The 21,017-nt window shown below is 41.3% G+C and overlaps 1 protein-coding gene across 1 annotated transcript in view; it reads right to left on the bottom strand.

Moving 5' to 3' along the window:
* CEP192 (centrosomal protein 192) overlaps window positions 1-21,017 on the bottom strand; it is a 211,473-nt gene that overhangs the window by 176,461 nt on the left and 13,995 nt on the right. Inside the window, exons 9-12 of the mRNA XM_067546060.1 lie at window positions 20,093-20,281; window positions 11,447-11,635; window positions 6,685-6,810; window positions 249-406 (exon numbers count right to left, since the gene is read on the bottom strand). Coding sequence (XP_067402161.1) covers window positions 249-406; window positions 6,685-6,810; window positions 11,447-11,635; window positions 20,093-20,281 — 662 coding nt within the window. The remainder of the gene's footprint in view (window positions 1-248; window positions 407-6,684; window positions 6,811-11,446; window positions 11,636-20,092; window positions 20,282-21,017) is intronic.

Genomic DNA, 21,017 nt, shown 5'->3' with positions numbered 1-21,017 from the left:
AATGGTCACTTAATTTGGCTTAGAGTGAAAAAGGAAAGACGTTAATAAAAATATGATTTTGTGGTGTCATACCTTGTGATTTGCCATGGATAAATAAGTGACATATACCACTGGAATGCTGAAACCGACAATTTTCTAGTAGTGTTCAAGATTCATTTCTAGTTCACTGTTTCTAAGGCATCAGACCTTACATTTGTCACTCGTTTCCTAGTCTCGCTATGCCTTTTTGCCACACATTTAAGACTTACCTTCCAAGTGTTCAATTGGTAATATGTCAAACAAGGTATCTTGACTGTGACTTGAGCACTCAGCGATGGCATTCAGCTTGTGCCCTTTCTGTATTAAGCTGGACTCTTTCACGTCATCAGAAACAGGATGAGCTTCTGTAAGTAGTGTAGTAATCCCCCTAGAAAAAAAATAAATTTTAGTGACACTTTACTTATGCCAAAGTTTGATCACAATCAGAATACAATTTCTCTTACTTTGTGAACACCTAAGTGTATCTTTATTCCCTTTATACCAACGAGTTCAAACATTACTGACTAACCTCGTCCTGGTAGATTTAAAGATTGTTACAAAATGGTGGGAAATATCTACCACCTATTGAAAGAAAACTTATCTTTAAAATCTAGTCACTTCCAAAGAAATAGTTCAAGGTACTACTTGTCACTGAATCCCTGCTGACAATTTGCGCTTTTGACAAATAGGAAATGTATTACAAGTGTTTATCTTCCCTGCTGCTGTGTGAAAAATCTAAACAAACACAGACTGGCTACATAAAACACTTAAATGCTCCAAGTAATTTAAAATGAAGATATTTATTCCTTTAGTTTTTCAGTTGTAGTATTAGGTTTTAATAAAAAATTTAAACAACATCCTCCTTGCCCAATTTCAAATTATCCTCTTGCTTCTGGTAGAAGCCTTCAGATCTAGGCCTTGTCTACTCTTCTATCAGTATGAGCCTGACTTACAGCAGTTTAACGCTGACTCAATGTAAGCTAAACCAATAGAAGCCAAATTCAAACCAACACAAGCTAGTTCAGAATCTTGTGCGGATGCTTAAGACACAAGTTTAGTTCAACTGGTACACTCTGTTTACACTAAGCTTATATTTCGGACCTTATTTAAGATACTATTAATAGTCTCAGACAAACATTGTTAAAATAGAATTAAGATTGGAAAATTAATAATTTACGGAATGCTACATAAACAGGAATGTTGTAATTATCATAAAGCAAACCATTATAAAGTCAGGAAACTCAAAGTTAAGGTTAAAACTTAAAATAAATCCAAACACGTTACTGTACAAAGACATAATTAGGGCATCCAAAACATTTTAACTTCACCCTGTCAGATTCTTCAAGCTTCCCACATACTTAAAATTCCCTGAAATCATAGGATACATATGAATTTTTTTGTTTAGAAGGATTAATGGCCTTTTTTCTTTCCGCAGAAGGCTTAATTTTGCCCTTTCATGATACCACGAGTGGAAAAAAAATTAGATGTCTGCATTGTCTTTAAACTCTACTTAGTCTAATTTGAGTCCAAAAACACTAAAATGCTTTAATCATCATCATATTTTGGCATGTTGTCACTACAGAGCAGAAGTAAGGTTTTTAATGAAGGATAAACTGCCAAGAAGAATGGAGGGGGTGGGAACATGGGGAAATGACCATTAAACCCTCTAGAAAACTATTCAGACTTAATTTATGCACAAGACCTGAGCAAGTTTTTATTACATTGTTAATGCCAAATTAAAGTTGACTGGTGATTGCTTGTGCCCTTTGCTGAGTTCAGCAAAATAAACTTGTAAAAACCAGGAAATACAGGGTTACAGAACATGACTAGGCACCCTTAACTGTACCCCTCTTCATCCCAACCAGTAATAGCCACTAGGAATTATATGCATGCACTCCTGCTAAGTGTAACTATATTGAATGGTGAAAAAATGAGAGCAGCTTGGAAAAACGTCACTGACTTGAAGTGATACAGGGGCTGTGGCATTCTGGATGTGTGTATGACCCCTTCTCCCTTACCCCTGTGTGTGATCAAAGAAGAGAGCATGCATATCATGGGAGATGCAGTATGCCTCATTTCATTGCTGCAGTGTATAGGGTGTGTCACCAGCAGGGCACAGGGGTCTTCTTGCCATAGGGATTGTTAGCAGTTAGATGAGAGATGAGTGCCGTCTGAGTCAAGCGAAGGTTCAACACAAGTGTAATAACTGATGGCACTGTGTCCTTAAGGATGAAGGGGTTGTAAGAAGGATAGATGGAATTATAAAATTTAATAGATGTGTATGACTGCAGGAGGCGGCTAATTGTATGAGTGTAAGGAGCAAAGGCAGAGTGCAAGTATGTTATAGACTTACTAGGACATTACTCAAAAGAAGACACAGTTAAAAAGTCGTGTAAGCATATACCTTAACTTTGTAGTCTGATTTTCACAACTTTTGAGTCTTGCTGAACTTAATGTCCTGAAAGGGAATGAGCTATCACCTAGCAACCATAATGTTGTGTTAAAAAGGTTGGGTTATTTTTGTTTGTTTTTGTTTTTTAAACAAACAGAAAAATGTTATTGGGAAGAATCAATGGTCATCAAGGCAGTTATAATTATCATCTAGGTATGCAGTTCAGATGCTCCTGTGAACAAGGGTAATATCTAGGTCTTACAACACATTATCTCATCAGTAGATCTCAAGGAGGGGAACATGATTTCCCTCATAGAGATAGGAAAACTGAGGCACAGAGCAGTGAAATGACTTGGCCAGTCACCCAGAAACTCAGTGACAAAGCCACTCCTACTCCTGCAAATCACAGCTAGCTTTTAACCCCCTTAACCTCTCTGCATATGCACAGTATAATAGGTTTGTTTCAAGAGTTTTAGGACTGCTTGGCGCACACCTAAGTGAGGGACCAAACTCTTTTGCTAACAATGTTTTAATCTGATTTCCTCGTAAGGGCTAGAAGGTGGCATGCATTTTCATGGGGTAACTTTAGAGCAACTGAGACCCAGGTGCGATCCCTGCATATGCAACAGTTGTCAAAACACATCAACTTTAAAAAAAGCTAAGTATTTTTTCCCCAGGGGCTGTGTCTCAGTAACCCCTTGATCAAATAGCCCCAGTGGGACATTAACCTAACCCCGCACCCCCATGAGACAGACCAACTTTCAAGGCAATCTGAGAAACCATGTGGATTTTAGAGCATTTATGTCTGGTCTACACCTAAAATGTAGGTCAACCTAGCTACATAGCTAAAGTGTGTGAAAAATTCACATCCATCAGACATAATGAAGCTGACCTGTTGGATGGGTGGATTAATTATGGTAACAGAAAACCCCTTCCGTTATTGTGATAAGTGTCTACACTACAGTTGTGCTGCTATATCATTTGTTTTATTCTGTTACTGCAATTATTAGGGGCAAAAAGAGGTCTGACAGGGTAAGAAATTTCTCAAGAGGGCTATTATTAATTTTATTTTTTAAACTAAGATTTACTTGGACTTCTCAGAAAATGTATTCTGTATTCAGAGTAAATTCTGTACTCTCTTCAACATTACACTCTTCTCATACCTAGAGCAGGGATTCAACCTCAAGTGTAAAACTCAATCTTAATCATGGAATCGCTACTGAGGCCTTTATAATCTGCTAGTAGTTAATAGTTAAAGACAACTGACTAGCCGTTGTTGGTTCTTGTTAAGATACCAAAAAGCAGTCATTTCCCAATTCCGTGTTCTGTAGAATATTGACTGTAAGAATAAAATAGCTTGACAGTTTGTCTAAAGTCACCTCACAGTTTGAAAACCTGTAAAAGCTTTGGGTGTTTGAACACTGACTAAATTATAATTACCAATTCACAAACTACTCTATGAGGCCTGGTTTATACTGTGAAGGTAGGTTGACGGAATGCAGCTTCTGTTGACCACATAATGCATACATCTTCAATGGCTAATCAGTTTCATCGACTTAAATCGTGGGAAAATTTGACTTAATAAAACCACCTCCGCAAGTGACAGTGCTGAAATCGAATTGTTTTGGTCGTGTAGGCAGAGTGCAACGTAATTTCATGTAATCCATGAGTTATCCCACAATGCTCTGCTGTGACCGCTCTGCTGTGAGCACTCTGCTGTTGCAAATTAGAAGATGAAAACAACCAAAACTCAGGATGAAATGTTCACAGAGATAATGAACGCCTCTGTGGCTGCTGACATAGAGCTAAGAGCCTGGAGGATTTCATTATCAGAGAAAATGAACAGGACATGGACAACAGGAAGGCGGCCCAAGAACATGAGCATGCAACGCAGGATGAGATGCTACGCATAATATGGGATCTGTCAGACATATTGAGGGATTTGGTTGAATTTCAAGAAGAGCAGTGACAGGATAGCAGTGGCATACTAGAAGGAGTGTGGGGGTGGGGGCCAGGCCCCCGGGTGCCCACCTGTGAGGGGCACCGGGTCGGCCCTTCACAACGCACAGGAGGCAGGGGGACACAGGAGGTTCTATGGGGCACCCCTCAGCGCCTCCCCTCCACCCCCACGCGTCATGAAGGGCCAACCCAGCCTCTGCCCCCAGAGTTACCCAGGGAAGTGGGGGGGCGCTAGCACAGTGCTGTGGTGCTGGGAGGATGGAAAGGGAACACAGAACACATTTTTCAGAAACATTAGGTCTCACTGCAAAACAGATTTTTCAAGGCTTCTCTTAGACATAACACTCCACGATTGGCTCTCAGCACTGCACTGATGTCTGACTGCTCAAAACTGGCAGCCAGCCTATCTGCCTCCACGACCCAACCCAACAGGAAGTTCTCCCCCTGTGTGTCTCAGCCATTATGGAGCACATAGCATGCAGAGAATTGCTGGGATTTTTTTTCTACTGAGGTCTAGCTTAGCGAGTAAACTGTGCCAGCGTGCCTTTAAACGTCCAAATGCACATTACACGACCATTCTGCACTTGCTGAGCCTATTATTGAACCTCTTCTTCTCACTCTCCAGGTGCCCAGTGTATGGCTTCATCAACCATGGGAGCAACTGGTACATAGGGTCTCCAAGGATCACTTCTGGCATTTCAATATGGCCAATATTTATTTTTTGGATAGGGAAGGAAATCCCTGCTTGCATATTTTTTTAACAGATCTGATTTCCTAAAGATGCACATGTCATGCAACTTTCCAGATCACCCCACAGTGATGTTGGTGAAGATCCCTTGTGATCCACAAGGGCCTACAACACCTTTGAGAAGTATCACTTTCGATTCATGTACTTTGTGATTAGGTGGCCTGGTGCTAAGATAGGGATGTGTGTGCCATCTATCATCCCCTCTCCCCACAGTTTGGGAACCACACTGTGGGAAAACCCATCCACTACGTCCTGCACGTTTCCCAAAGTCACTACCCTTCTTAGCAGAAGTCTGTTAATGGCCCAGCAAACTTGTATTACAGCAGCTCCCACGGTGGATTTACTGACTCCAAACTGATTCCCAACTGACTGGTAGCAGTCTGCTGCTGCTAGCTTCCACAGAGCAATGGTCACCCGCTTCTCCACTGTCAGAGCCGGTCTCAAGTGAGCGTTCATGTGCTCCGCAGCCACTGCTCATCATCCCACACCTTCATAATGACGCGATCCCACTAGTCGATACTTGTTTCCCGGGAGCAGATGTGGCACTCCACTGACTGCAGATGGTGCGTGACAGCCAGCAGCAAACGGGAATTATAGTGTCTTGAGTAATATCAAAATTTTCGGTGCAGCGGCCTATCTCAGCCTTGAAAATACGGCAGGATAAGATGTGAAGTGTTTGTGACACTCACAATGATAGTGCGGAGCCAAGCGGACTCCATGCCTCCCTGGCAATAGTGTACGTGCAGCAGAGACTGAAGGGTTTAGAAAAACGGCGCAAAAAAGCGTTAGTCTGTTGTTTGGGACAAGAAGGGAGGGATAGGGAGGACGCTGCCTCATGGGAGGACGATAACCTTCACAAAAGCTTCTGCAGCTAGTTGCACTGTGGGATAGCTACCCACGGTGCACTGCTTTGATTGTCGACCCAAGCATAGCTAGTGGGGACATAATCCCCTAACATAGTAAGCATGCTGTCATCACGCTCCTGTGACTTCTAAAATTCAGCAGGTGAAGGTCGATATAAAATAAATCAACTTCACTCTGCAGTGTAGACATACCCTGAAACTAACATGCATGGCACTGGAGCTCTACCTATAAAGCTTATAAGACTCCTGTAGCAAGACTTCACAAAAGTTAACTGAAGTATTTGCACAAACTATAATGAAAGAAAGGGCTCCAGGGCAAAGAACTGTTTTGAAATTGGCATTAGTAGTGAAACTGGAGGAATTTCTTTTTCTCCTTATGAAGTTACATAGCAAATGAAAAAAGTTTAAGAACCACTGAGCTAGAATTAAGTTCCAGTAGCTTCACCATAGCTTCAGACATTGCTTTTAAAGCAAGTATATTCCTCAGATCTTGGATTTAAGCAACAAATTTTAATGACTCATCAAATAACTCTAAAAATTGTATTGACAAGTAGGTGAGAACAAACTAAAGCACTTAACCGCAGCCAGTATAGTTTCAGAAAGAAAACCAATTCAAAGTCAAGTCATTGATATGCACAGTTATACCACCCAATTTGCTGTAAGTAATTTTCAATCTTTTTTAAAAGGGTGAAAATATCACTTACAAGTCACCCTGAAAGCTGAGAGCTAACTTCCCTTTTGGCTCTGAAGCAGACTGACCAGTGGGAGAAGATGCTGATGGAAGTGAAAATCTCCCTTCTTCTAGATAAGAAGCTTGAACATCAGAAAGCCTGTTAAAAAAAAAATCATTTTAATTTTTCAAATTTGCATCTTTTCAATTCTTGAAAGAGTTGACAAAAAAGCCTGAGAAGCATGCATATAATACCATCTATTCTAAGTGGATGATCCTAAATAACTGAAGACTGTTTTAATTAAAACATCTGTGTTTGCAAATATATATTAGGACCCTGTGGTGAATGTGGGAGCTGTGTGTTTTTTATTTTTTCTTTATAAATATCATATGCCCTTCAGGTTACCTGTTTGATTTAACTCTGGCATTCAGGCAGATTAAATATCAGAGGCTATAAAGGGGGAACATACAAGAAAAACCAATGGCAAAGGTGAGGTTCTCTGAGGAAACAATGTGGGGGGCATTATTGATTAGGGAACATCCTCTGTCTGGCTCTATCCAAGCTACAATGGGTTTACTTTTCCCAAGACTGATCTTAGGATCAAAGAACCTCGAAAAGGAAGGAAGGACTGAGTGAATGGCCAGAAACTTCCAGGGTATCAATGCAAGCCAACAAGCTATCAAGAATTAAGCAAAGATGCTGTGAGTAGGAAAGGTTGCTTTTCCCTCTCAGACATGAGTTAGCTAGGCTGAAGGAATTTACAATTGGAAAAGAAAGTTTAAGATGTAAGCTGCAGCCATGAGTGTGGGTGTTTTATTGTTTTGGATTTTTTTTTTTTTTTTTTAATCACCATTTGCTCCACATGCTTTGTGCCTTTGAGGAATGAAAAAATAATGTTTTGAAGAAGCTGTTTCTGCATCACTGCAAACATACACAGTCAGGGGCTTTCAAAGGGAAACTTACAGGTGTCAAAACAAATTAGGCCTGTGTCACTAAAAGTTGGGAACTGTGGATCTGGAGACCACAAATCTAGTCTAAATAAAAATGTAGGTGGAACCACACGCCGCAACAAGCCAAGTTTATTACCTGAGGCATGCACTCAAGAAGGTCTATTGCACAGCTCATTCTACAGCCCTGACATGCCCTTTGAACTTTAAGTGCCTACTAGAATCATCTGAACTTTTTTAATGAAAAATCAAGTCTGAAATAATTAAGTGTTGCCATCTCATTGCAGTGCTGATTTGATCGCTCTTATTTGGAATGGAAGATGATCTGGGGGAAGAGATTTAGATGTCAGCGCATAAGGCTCATTTCTTGCTAATTTCTGTTTATATTTAGGGACTTGTAAGAGCAGAGCTCCTGCAAGGGAGAGTGGGAGTTCCTTTTTTCTGCAAACCCATTTGTGATCAACTAGATTTCATCTCTCTTAATAACAGTGATTATTAAAAGTTCATTTTACCTTTTTCTTGGTGGACCAGAGGACTGGTATTCTAGAGGCTCTTTCCCTTCCTCCTGATTCTGTGAGTAATGTACACTACTCACACACTTAATACCTATGCGTTAAAAAACCTGAGACCTGATCATCTTGTCATTTGCATCCACATAGGTCTCAATGAAGAGAGTGAAAGTTGAGCATGCCTAGTTAAGGGGATAATTTGGCCCTGACAAAGAACAAGACTCATCTGGTATCTGAGTACAATTCCTCTTTCTACCAACCTGCTGGCCAGCAAATCTCAATCTTTACTGTGTTCTGTAAATCAGTCAGCAATCCCTGTATACAGCCATCAACAAGCTCCACACTACACTTTAGGTGTGGCTTTGGAAAATATGTTGCCATTTAGGTGAAGCATTTGCACCAAAAGATGAATATAGCTAGGCTGAAATGATATTAGTATTATATATATAAGCCTACAACAAGTAATTTTTTGGCAAGTCTTTAGAACAGAGGCTTGATTTGGTAGTTCCAGGGTGTAAGAGCCTAAGATTCCAAATGCAAAGAGGTCATTCTGAGGAAGCTAGTAAATTGGGAAAGTTCCCAGAGTGACTTCAGTCCTATCAAGCCGGAAGGCTTGTCATCCTTGATTAAACAATTTTTTGGTTAACCACCCATTTGAAAGTAAATGAGGTAAAATTTAGTTTCAAGATTCTTAACAATCACCACAATTATTGAGGTCTAAAAACTTTTGTTTCCTCCTATTCTCAGAAGTATTTGTATACTGAATTGAACACTTCTTCCATTGATCCCAAGCTTATGAAGCATTCTTCACCATCTTTTGTTCCTTAAACTAGATTTATTTGGTGTTCAACTGGATCACCAGAAAAACAGTACTTAGGACTTACTGCTCTTATAGGTTTCCCTTCCTTGCTCCATTATGTTTCCATTAGTTTCTACTACCCTAGTTGCAGATTTTAAGATACACAGCATTCTGTAGAACACCAGCTTCCTTTCCTCATTTCAAGAGCCCTATTCCAGCATGGCTTAAACTTCATGGCAGAGTAAAGAGAGACAGCACAAACTATCAACAGTGTGCTGTCAAACTAGTGCAGCATAGGTGTAACATGGAGAGGAGAGCAGCAAAGACTAGAGACGAGGCAGCAACCAATGTTTGTGGTGTAAGAATATTTAAATAATTTCTGTTTATATTGGTGATGAAGGTACCCAATAACTCTACATAAGAAAATAATTTAAAGAAGGCTGTCTGTCAAGTTGTGTTCTGTTTGTTGAAGAGTATCTGAATACTTCTTTAGCACCACAAAAAGATAGCAGAAATCCAATCCCATATAAAAAGGGAGGGCAAAGTACCTATTTTCACTTTGATTCCCAGTTTAAACATGGTTCATCAAACTAAATGGCTGATCTGATTTCCTCTGAGTCCTTGTTGGGCAAGTAAAACAAGTGGTTTCATTCAATCCAAGTCTGTATATAACTTCTGCTGTGTTTATCAATGCAGCCTTTATTTTTTATTTTTTCATTTTTTAATTTAAACTCAAAAAATTTACTTTTATTAGAATGTTACTGGCTGGAAATGTTCACCAAATAACTGTTCACTATGAGCAACTCTAATTTCTTCTCTCTAAACTGGTAGAGGTAAAAAGAAAAGTGGGACAAAAGTGTTTTCAAACAACCTTCTAGGGCAAACCTAGATGTCTGGCCGGGGATAGAAGTCAGTTAGCCAGTTACAGGCAATTCTCAGTCAATAGCCTAGTAATTTTTATACTCCATCATTATGGCCAGCTGCATAGCTAAGAAACAGCAGGCAGATTGGGTGAATATACTACAGGAACTTGCGCTCTGATCATAAGCTATCATGTATAATTGCAAGGAATGTAATGTAGCTCAAATGTCTGCTATCTCAGATAAATCCACAGGTAGAAACAGATGGTGCCAGAAGCCAAGAGCCAAACACAAGACTGGGCTGGAGAACAACATTCTAGGCCAAAACAAAAAAAGATTCCAGGACAAGAAAATTATGGGGAAGTACACAACAATTTAATACTGCAGACTCTGCATCATACTCTCCTGGAAGTTTTAACACCCAATGACTCCAAACTGAGTTTGACATCTTGCCTCCTGTATAAGTGTAGCAGATATGTGCCATTTGGCTAAATTTTAAGGATGGATCATTCTATCATATGCTTTTCTCACTGTTATACAGGTTTTATCTTTGGAACCAAACAGTTCCATTCTGACCACTGAGTCAGAATAGTGTAACGATCACCTTGAACAAAAATAATAGTTGTGACCAAAAAGAAAACATTAACTTAAGTAGTACTTCATTAAATTACTTCCTAACTTATCCCACAATAATCTCTGCTCAACCTACTGTAAATTAATTGTATCTAATTAATTTTTTTTGTTTCAATAAAATTAACATAGAACCATTATTCTCTGAATACCAACTAAAATTAATAACTACTGATGTTATATGCCAGAAATATAGGATGCTCCTGAGTTAGATTACTGTTCAGGTTAAAGGATATTGACCCACAGTATACATTTAAAACTCCAGTCTAAAAACCAAGTTAACATTTTGCAACAAGGCATGGCCACTTAACTTTTGACAAAATGCTTTCTTTTGTAGCATACAATGTTGTAGCTGTGTTGGTACCCTGGAAGTAGAGACACAAGGTAGTTGAGGTAATATCGTTTACTGAACCAACATCTGTTGTGAAAGACAAGCTTTTGGGCTACACAGAGCTCTTCTTCAGGTCTGTGAAAGGTACACAATACCTTCAAAGGAAAAGGCTGGGAGCTTAAATTCATAACTTTACTAGACACTATAAATAATGGTCTTAATAAAGACACTGGATGTATGGCTTATTACAATTTGTAACCCTCTAGCCCCCCTTTTTTGCCCTATGACTGCAGAGATGTTAACTGGCCACTTTACCTGGGTCTCCTATGATGTTGTTAACTACTTAAGCTAAACAATCCATTACACCTTGACACCTTTCTCACCTTTTTCTTGAGTACTTTTCTCAGACATGAAGCAGAGATGTGTGTAGCTCTAAAGCTTGTCTCTTTCACCATCAGAAGTTGGTCCAATGAAAGATATTACCTCACCTATCTTGTCTCATTTTGTGGCAATCATCAAAAATTTATTCAGCAATAATGACATTTTTTGACACTTTATGAATTCACATTGCTATAGAAGACTCCAAATTGCTCAGAAAGCTGAAATTAGTTAACAGTAGGCAAGAAAAATCCTTTTGGACGAGTTCAGACACCCTCATACTTTTCCCATAACATCAGTGTATTTTAGGTTAGGAAGGAATATCATGAAGACAGTCTTACCTGTTTTCACAGCCTGTTTTAGCCCTGGCCACAGTTGAAGCTGCAACAGGTAAGCCAAGATTTGATGAAATGGTGACATTTTCCAAAATTCCACTGGTATTACTGTTCAGTGAGTTAGCCAAAAAGCTTGGAAACGTCTCATCAGCAATATTTCGGAAGTCTTCCATCATACCATACAATAGCACACTGCTTAAAAATGAATTAGAAGAAGTAAGTTCAGCATAACAAACAAGGTGACACTCAAAGAATTCACTGGTCACTGAAGTCATGTAAACTCTCATTGAAAGCAACACAGCCAAATGCTTCAAACCACAGATACAGAAAGATTTTATTTTCACAGATCAGGATGGAAGGACTCCAAGACTAGTGATTCTGAATTATGTACTACAGTTCTTAATTATCCATTATCTGAAAAAGCAGCAATTTTAGAGCCATCTAGCACTGACTGAGCTTCACTAGCACTACTAACAGTAGTTACTTAATAACAGTAGCTTAAACTTGTCATCTAGTCACCAGTGTTTTTCCAAAATGTCATCTAGATCACCAAGTTAAGCAATGACAATATCACTGGTGACCAAGTTTTAGTGGTAGTTTTGCTGACTGCCAACTGCAGCGGTACTCATCACATTTTTTTTTAAAATCTGGCATAGGTATACAGTTGGCTAAAATATTGCATGAATGGCAAAGAACTATTGTTTAAACAAGTGCTTGAGTGAAGAATGATACTAGTATTCACCCAGTGTAGATCCAGAAAAATATAAGAAAGTCACAGTATGCTTCCTTTGGTTTAGATCAACTTTCACCCCCCCCAAAAAGCAGTGGACACTTTATTCATTTGTTAGTCTTCAAGCCATTGTGCTTCCAAAACCAGATAAAACTTTTTTTAAGCTAATTTGTTTAAATTTTATATCTATTCTAATTAATACACAAGATTGTCGGAACTGAAAGGAGTTAAAGAATGCTAGTGAAAACATGCATTTGACAGCTCTGAATATCATCAGCTTCACTGTTGCTTTTCATAGTCAATGTCACCTATGCAGAAATGCCCCATATAAAATTTCAACAAAAGAGCAGAAAACGCTTATTTTAAAGTTTCAGACGTGTTATTTAAAAGATGCTTTATCAAATAAGTGTTTGAAAGGCTTAATTTAAATTTTTTTCCAATTCACATCTGCTAAAATAAAAAAGTTAGAGTACCCAATTAAAGTAAAACAAGTTTCCCTGTGCTTCTAGCTCCTTCCCTTCTCTGCACTCCATCCATGAAGACCTTCAACACGATATATTAATTAAGTCTTTAAAAAAAATCAATGAGTATCACATTTGATAAGATTGGAGATTTTCTTAAGGTGCACAGAGAGAACACATAGTAGTTGTGCACTCAGTTAAAGCAATGCAGTCAATCCGTTATTTAAGGAAAGAAAATAATGATCGGCAGCCGCCAACTTCTGGGGAAGCCGGGCAGCAGCCGCCAACTTCCTACCGGGTGCCATATCCTAGCTGTGAGGTAGATGGCAGCCGCCCCACTCCTGCCGCCTGCCCACATCCCCAGGTCCCAGCCTGCATTGAAGCTTCCTCCGCCACAGCTCAGAGCAGACGGCAGTCGCCCACCTCCTGGGTTGGCAGCCAGGCAGCATCCGCCTGCAACTTGCCCAGGTGGTAGCTCCCCTCCCCAGTTCAAAGCCCGGTGCCCAGAAAGCCAAGTGGAGAGCCCAGTGGCTTCCCCAGTCCTGGAACTCAGCTCTACCTGCAGGCTTGCTGGTCCATTTCACTGCTGTAGGGGAGCACTGAAATTGACAACTATGGCACCCCAGATTTTACCAGTGTAAAAATCTTAAGAGGGGCCCACACAGTGTGATTTGCCCCAGGCCCACACTCCCCCTAGGGATGGCCGTGGGGAGCTTGCTCATACCTCACAAGTTCCCACCTGTGTGAGGAGAAAACCATGTGACCCCTGCCATGAGGCCATAGTGATTGGCTAGCGTTAACCTTTGTTCCTATATGGAGGAAGAAGAAGGAGGGGAGAAACAGCAGGGGATTTTGTGATCTGCCACAACCATACAACATTGCAGAACTCGCCTGCTTTACAAGAAACAGTCGTCCAGTGGTAATGGGGAAAAAGTTTGTATTTCTCAGAGTGGAAAATTGAGTATTGGGGTACTTATTACAATTTTCAGAAGTTGGGGGGTACTTACTACTTAAAAGGTTGAGAAACACTGATCTAAGAGGATCACATTCTGACACTGGACCAGGCACTGAAATTTAACTGAGAAGTCACTAACCATCATTTTTACTGCTATGGAAAGCAGAGCACCATGGGAGGGAAAGAAGAGATCAGCTTGTATTTTCTAAGTAGGATAATCTCAAAATGCCTACAGCAACAGATAGTACATTTACCAGACTCTGACAGGTGCCAGAGAAGAGACTTTGACAGCAGAACTCATCCTGATCAAGGAATTTCTGAAAATAAGAGCAAATTAACTGCATTCAAGTCACATAAGTAACTTATTACAGCTCTCAGTTTGTTTATTTGGTAAAAAAACAACCTAGACAACACATTATGTCAGCAAAGGATACAGCCAATTAGAGCTACAAACTCATTTAAACTTCTTCCTCAAAGCCTTTTGAGCAATAAAACAAAGGCTTTTTTTAAAAAAGAGAAAGTGAGAAATATGAACTCCTACTAGTTAGAGCCCTTCACCCTGTGTTGTGAGGTGCCTGACCTGTATTTAGCTTGTAAAGCTGCTTGGCGCAGACAGCTTTTTCCTCTGTTTCTACAGGCTCAAGACCTGAAGGATGCTCACAGAAACTATTCAAAGCATCGCCTTAACTAACCCTGCCGAATCAGAAGCGAGAGTCCACGACGCCCCCCAGAAATGCGGAACCCCGCTACACAGTCCACCCGCCTGTCTGAAGCCGAAGCCGGGAGGGCTCAAAGGGGGCAATAGGGGATATGGACCAGCTAGAGCGAGGACTCACCTGCATAGCCCTACCATCCCAGCGGGCTCACCCCGGTACCGCTCCCCGTGTGGACAGGCTCACTCCGGAGTGAGGGCAGTTTTCCGGTTTTGCACCCATCACTTTGCCCACTAAACAGCCAGCCAGCCCCACAACAGACTCCAGCCTCCCTCACGCCGCCCGCAGCCACAGAGACGGCCCCGGGGAGCGGGTCAGGGGAATTCTCCTGCCTCCAGCTCCTGAGCCTCCCCGCGGCTCCTCGCTCGCGGAGTGCTGGGCGCAGCTTCTCCCTGAGCTTGGGGGGGAGGTGGGGAAAAGGGCGACCCGCACTCCTCCCGCACCTACCAGCCCCCCACACACCTGAGTGCCCGGCCCCGCCACCACGTGGGGCTGGGGCCGGGGAGTCTCCACGGCGAGGCTGGGTGGTCGCTACTGGGAGAGGGAGAAGCAGCAGCAGCCGGGACCCGACACCGCCCCCCCGCCCTCCAGGGAGCAGAAATCGGACCAGCCCCGGCCACCCAACCGCCACAACTTCAAACCGCCGCTCGCTTCCCTCCTCCTCCCCCCGCGCGGCCGCCGCATTCGAGTGGCTCGTTCACTCACCAGACCCCGCGTAGAAGGGCGCGGAGCGGCGCTGCCGGCCGCCGCCTCGCCGGATTTGTGCGCGTCGCGCGCAACACCCACGGAGCCCGCGGCCGTAGCGCGAGACAGAATAGACCCCCTCCACCAACCACAGTCGTCGGCTCCCCTAGGCGCCCCGCCCCCTCCGAAGGCGCGCGCTCCCACCAGCCCCTGCGACTCTCTCTCTTTCCCTTCGGGCCGCGCGCGTTCGCCTCGCCGAGGCTGCCTGCCAGTGCCCGTCCAGCCAACCAGCGGATCGGGGGCGGGGCCAAAGGAACCGGGGGGGAAAAAAGGCGGGAACCGGGCTAGCAATTGGCCGCTGAGCGGCTCAGGTTAAAAAAAAAAAAGTCGGCAGGTTTGTGATTGGGGGGGAGAGAAGCGTGACGTAACCAACCTCCTCCCCCAGCCCAGCCCCTCTCCTGGGGGAGCTGATGGGGGGCCGCTGGTGCAACAGCGACTTTGAGCTGAGGCTCAGGCTGAGGCCCGCCGACTTTCACACAACGCTGGGAGCCTCTTGCGGTGCAGGGCGGTGCAGAGCTGAGAGCCGCTGCCTGCAAGGGGAATGGAGCATGCCCAGCCCCCTCCCACGGGCTCACGCCGAGCAGTGTGAGGCTGCTGAGGTCAGGCTAGAGCCTCTGCCCTTTCTGCGTTCCCCGAGAGCCCTATGTACAACTGGCAGCAGTTGTTCTGCCACATGCTCCGTTTTCTCCTCTTCATTAAATCCATTACGAGAGTTGTCTAGCTGCACCTGCTGCATCAGTGACCCACTGGGGCGAAGTAGCTGTTTCCCCATACCACAGATACAGTGTGAACCACCCGGCTAGCCAGAATGAACACACATTGCAAAGGGCTAGCCTGCATACCTGATCTGAAGGCAAAAAATCCTACATTTCCTCTCACAACTCAACCGTAGGCAGAGAACAAGCAAATAAATGTCTGGCCCGAGGCCGTGAACCTGCCATTGGTTTATTTTGTATTTAACATTAAACTTGAGGTGACAGTAAAAAAAATACGAGATAAATGTTTTAAATACCTTATTGTATCCACATACAACTGTCATTACTATCAGAAGTCAGATATTAAACATCCCAGACTTTTAAAGAAGATATTTCTAACATACATTGTTCGTTGGATAGAAGAGGGACATGCTGTAGAGCTGTAAATAGTACAGCTTCTTTTGAGGAAAAGTGTGACTGGAGTGAGTATTGTTAACAGAAGATACCCAATAGCAGTACTTCCTCAGCTATGTAGGAAAATAAGATGACTTTTGGACTAATGACTAAATAAAACAGTTGACGCTGAAGGAAAATATCTGGGGTAATGAAAAATTGCTACTAGTTCAATGGATACCGTACATAAGTGATGAATGGAATTAGAAGCACACTAGACAACAGGTTCTCTTTTTTGACCAAAAAATGCTAGTAGGAGTCTTCCCTTTAGTGCCTGTTTTAGATTAAGACTTGTCTCTTCCTCAAGTTATATTTTAAAGGAAAATTTTATCTCAGGTTTTGAATTCTAATTTTGTAGGTTCCTCTGAGCACCTCTTTTGTCATGATTTGTTTTGTAGTTAAAGCATATAGCCTATGGAAGATAAGCCCTAATAGGCAACATGATTGTACAGTCATTCATAAACCTGTAGCAAGCAGCAATAATACAAGAACAAGTGTTTTCAAAACTGGAGTGGGGGAAAGAAGTGCCCCATCCACCCTCCCCCTTTCTTTTCTTGAGGGCTAGAATGAAGAGGAATCCCAAGTTTTCTTCTCTTATAAATGGCGTTTACATTCTGGAACAGGTTGAAAATCTATACTAGTATAAAAATCCAAGGGCTGTTAGGGAGGTAGATTTTGAGTTCAGTGGTTCCACAACTTTTTCATAATGCAGACTGTTATCTTACTAGATCAATTTTTTCATGGACATTTTGTTTCATTTTCCATTCCCTACCATTGTCTCTCCTTTATAACCACATAACATCTGTATGGCTACTTGCAGCAGTTACATAGAAAAATAGTATTTCAAAAGTACTTATTTTTGTCTTAGATCCTAAGTTTTTTGAGAAAGTGAACCTCGTTGTTTACTTTTAGTCGACTTTTTTTCCTTCTCCTTCCATTTTCACTTTCTGAAAACAAGAACCAGCACCCTCTCAGCAGCCAGCTTTGTGTATCACCAGAACGTGCTTCATGGATTAGATTACTAATCTGTGTATTATATTTTTAGGACTAAATTAATACAAAACTCCTCAAAAATTAAGCAACACTAAGGCACCTGAGAAGAAAAGATGCAATGCACACGAGAAGCAGCAGTGTCTGCAGGCATTATGTATGAAGAGCAAGCAAAATACCATTTAGAACAGAGAAAAAAGCTCATCCTTGGGAGTTACTTGTTTTGGAATAGCACAGTCTCCACTATCAACTGTTTTACTCACACTCACCCCTCCTGCTCTTACACACTACAGGCCATAGTTATATTCCCACTGTGTAGGGCTGAGGGTTCCAACTATGCTGACAGCAGTAGGAACATTTATTCCTGGGGGAATTCTGCACCACTGTGCACATGCAGAATTCATGTTCACCTCTCCCCCGGTAGAAAATACATGCTGCCTGGGATGCACCTCAATCACAGCTTTCATCAACCACGGGGTGCTATAGCACCAGCAGAGGACAGCCATCTCTGGAGCAGTCATGGAGAGGAAGAAGCTGCTTTGCTCACAGCACGCTGGCCGCAGCACTAGGTGAGGAGGCATGGGCTATGGGGAAGATGAACACAGTAGGGGACACAGGCTAGCTGAGGGCTTCACCAATTCGGGTTCAGGACTATGGGGGAGGGGGGACGACAGACTGGGCCAGGAGCTAGTAGGATGACAGCATTGAGCCAGCTGCTGAATGGGAGTGGGGGGGAATGGAGGGAGAGGTGGCTGAGTTGGGATACAGGGATTTGGGGAGATGTGCCTGACTAAATGAGAGGCTAGGGTCAGTCAGGGTGTGCATGGGAGATGCTTCCCAACCATCCCTCTATCCCACTTCAAAAAAATCCACAAGCCTGTTCCCTACTTCTCCCACCCACACACCACCACCCACCAGGTTCATGCCCAGACTCCTTCCCAGCAAATAGTTCCTGTTCCTTCCGCTTCTGTTACCCCAAGCCTTAAAAAAAATGTCCAGAGTTGTGCAAATCTTAGTGGATACACTCTTTCACTATAGTGATTCAGCATTAGTTTGTGTAGGAAAAAAAAATTCCAAAAAAATAATCTGTTGCTTCAGCACCTGAGCTTGTAAAATCATGGCACCAAGTAGTTGCACAAGCACCTGTGCATACACATCATACTTTTACTGTATAGGTAATATTTTCTAATGCACATTTTTAGTCTTGCATTTTCAAATGTTCATACCTCATTTTAAAAATAATCAGTTAGGGATGTATTCATAAAAGCAAACTTGCATACCAAAATTTTAAACTCTGACATTCAGATCTTTCAATTACCGTGAGGATGTGCACAAAGTAGGGGTTAGTGAAAAATGGTTTGTTTTTTTCCAACTGTAGACTGCACAAACCTTCCCCCCCCCTTTAATGCTCGAAGACAGGGAATGGGCGCTATAACTTAAAACAGTCAACTTCCTGCAGCAATTCTCAATTCTGCACAGGATTAACTTTACAAATGGGAGAAGAGTGTGAATATTTCCATTCACTTCAGACAAACAATGTTAAAGCACATGCTTGAGTGTTCACAAACTCTCAGGAAATTTCAGTCCAAAAGATGAAGGTTGAGTAAATTTGTAATATGTTAAAACAAGGGTTAGAATGGCAAAATTTCTGAAGTCTTAAAGATGACCTGTTAATGATTTTTGAGCAACGGGGCCTGGGCCATTTTTGGTACTTTATGTCAAAGACCTAAATTATTTTCCTTTTCTTTTCTTTTCAAATCTTAGATATTGGGAATGTAAACTATGAGCTTCCCTGCTTTTGGCTCATGAACACAATGCCGTCTCTGAGGACTTCTATCAGTGCCTCACACCGCAACTGAAAAGGCAGGAACCATTGAATCTTTAAAACATCCATTATGTAAAATGCTTATCCCACGTGTTAAATGTATGTTAAAAAAGTTCTCCTCTCATTTCCTTATCTTTCACATGTTGGGCCCCTTTTGACGTAATTTCACACAAAACCTGAATTTCTAATTTAAAAATAAGAAAAAAAATTTACTGCCTTATATATAAAGAACTGAAAGTAGTAAAGTGTACCAGACAAGTTTTTTGATGATCATTCAACTGCAGGAGATCACAACCAGCCAGCTGTTGTATGCCTTACATACTAACAGCCAAAGCTTGCTAAAAAGTATTTAAAGGAAACAACAGTCAGTTTTAAGCCTTCTGAAGAAAACATTGCTTAAAGTGGGGTATACGTGGGTGAATTAAGTGTTAGATTGGACATTTGCTTCCAAAATGCTCTATCATATTAAAAGTATTCCTTTTGATGAAAAAAGAACAAACTAATACAAACCTTTTAAAATAAGTTTCATTAACCTACCTGATTATTATAAAATTAAAATAGTTTATTTTACACAATGAAGTGGAAAAAGTGACCAACACTCCTAATTACAGGGCTGCTGTAGTACATACACAAATATTTTCTTTTATTTTAGATGTCAATTCCAACTATCCTTTAGAGTTCTAGAACAGTTTCTTGAATGCATGTTGAACTTTTGATGATACATTTCACATTTATCAATGTGATATACCGTACAACATAAGAAACTCAAGACCACAACAAACAGAGTACAAATAAAAAACAACTATCAGATAGGCACTTTGTAGTCAGCTACTCTATATAGCTCAGTTAATGCTGCTTGTGTGTTGTCATAGTTCATCAAAGGGTACCGAACAATGGAGCTAATATTCCTTTGATGCACAAGCACGAACAGTAGGTTCTAACTACTGTGGTTTGACAAACATGCAAGAAAGCCCCTGAATTTTGAAAAAATTTTTGAGGAAAACTGAAAAATGAAAGCAGCCAGCAATCAAAGCATTTACAAGCATCTGAATAAGGCCCTTTAGAGTTTATTTTAAATATGTATGTTAAACCCCTTCATTCTCAGGTAAAAGGTTAAGAGGCTGAGAGATATATCGTCTGCTTGGGTGAGGATACTGGAGGTTGGCAGTGTCAGCATCGCAAGAGTGCTCTATCAGAGGAGGAGGAGGTAGGAGCTGGGCATAACTGGACCATCTTGATCCAGCCCGTGGGGAATCCAGAGGGGGAAAGAAATACCTGAAACAATTAAGACAGGAACAAAACACCAAAACAAAAAACAAAACAAAAAAAGAAACAGAAGAAAAAGAGAAAAGTAGTAAATACAAGGAGAACCAAAGGGGAGAAAAGTCATGCTGGAAAAAAAAAAAAAGCTTTAGTATATCCATGCCAAAACCAATGAAACGTAACAGCAGAAATCAAGACCCTAATTCAAAACAAGATTGATTGAACAAGTCAGGAAACTGTTCTTTAAAGAAAAAAAGTAAACTTTTCCACTGAAAGCCTCATTAAAAAAGAATATTGTAAATATATTCCTAATATGCATTTTACAAAGAAATAAGTTACTTTGTAAATTAAAAGGATTTTTTACCACAGGTATCAGCATCTTTGATGCACACTGTCTCCTAGAATTCATGCAACTTATTAACTGAATCTAATAATGTTTCCTTTGCAACAGCAGGCATACATTAAGATTATGCAAGTACATATGGTGCATTTGTATCCAATTCAGATCAATATTACTGCAAGTTTCTAGAACAGATGTAAAAATGTGAGATTGTTTTTACAATACTTAAGATTTCACAATATGCATTTACAAAGAAGGACTACTATTTTCAATTAAATACAATCCTTGTATGTATTTACATATTTCTGCAGAAACCTCAGAACAAGCTTAAGATTTCTTATAAACACAATGCTCAGAAAATGCCATTTCCTATCATTCTTCTGCCAATTTCTATTATGACTTACCCGT

Source organism: Emydura macquarii, unplaced genomic scaffold (genome assembly GCF_026122565.2).
Source record: "Emydura macquarii macquarii isolate MOO-44397 ecotype Brisbane River unplaced genomic scaffold, CSIRO-AGI_Emac_v2 contig_212, whole genome shotgun sequence".
Lineage (NCBI taxonomy): Eukaryota > Metazoa > Chordata > Testudines > Chelidae > Emydura > Emydura macquarii.
This window is presented reverse-complemented; position numbering and strand designations above follow the sequence as displayed.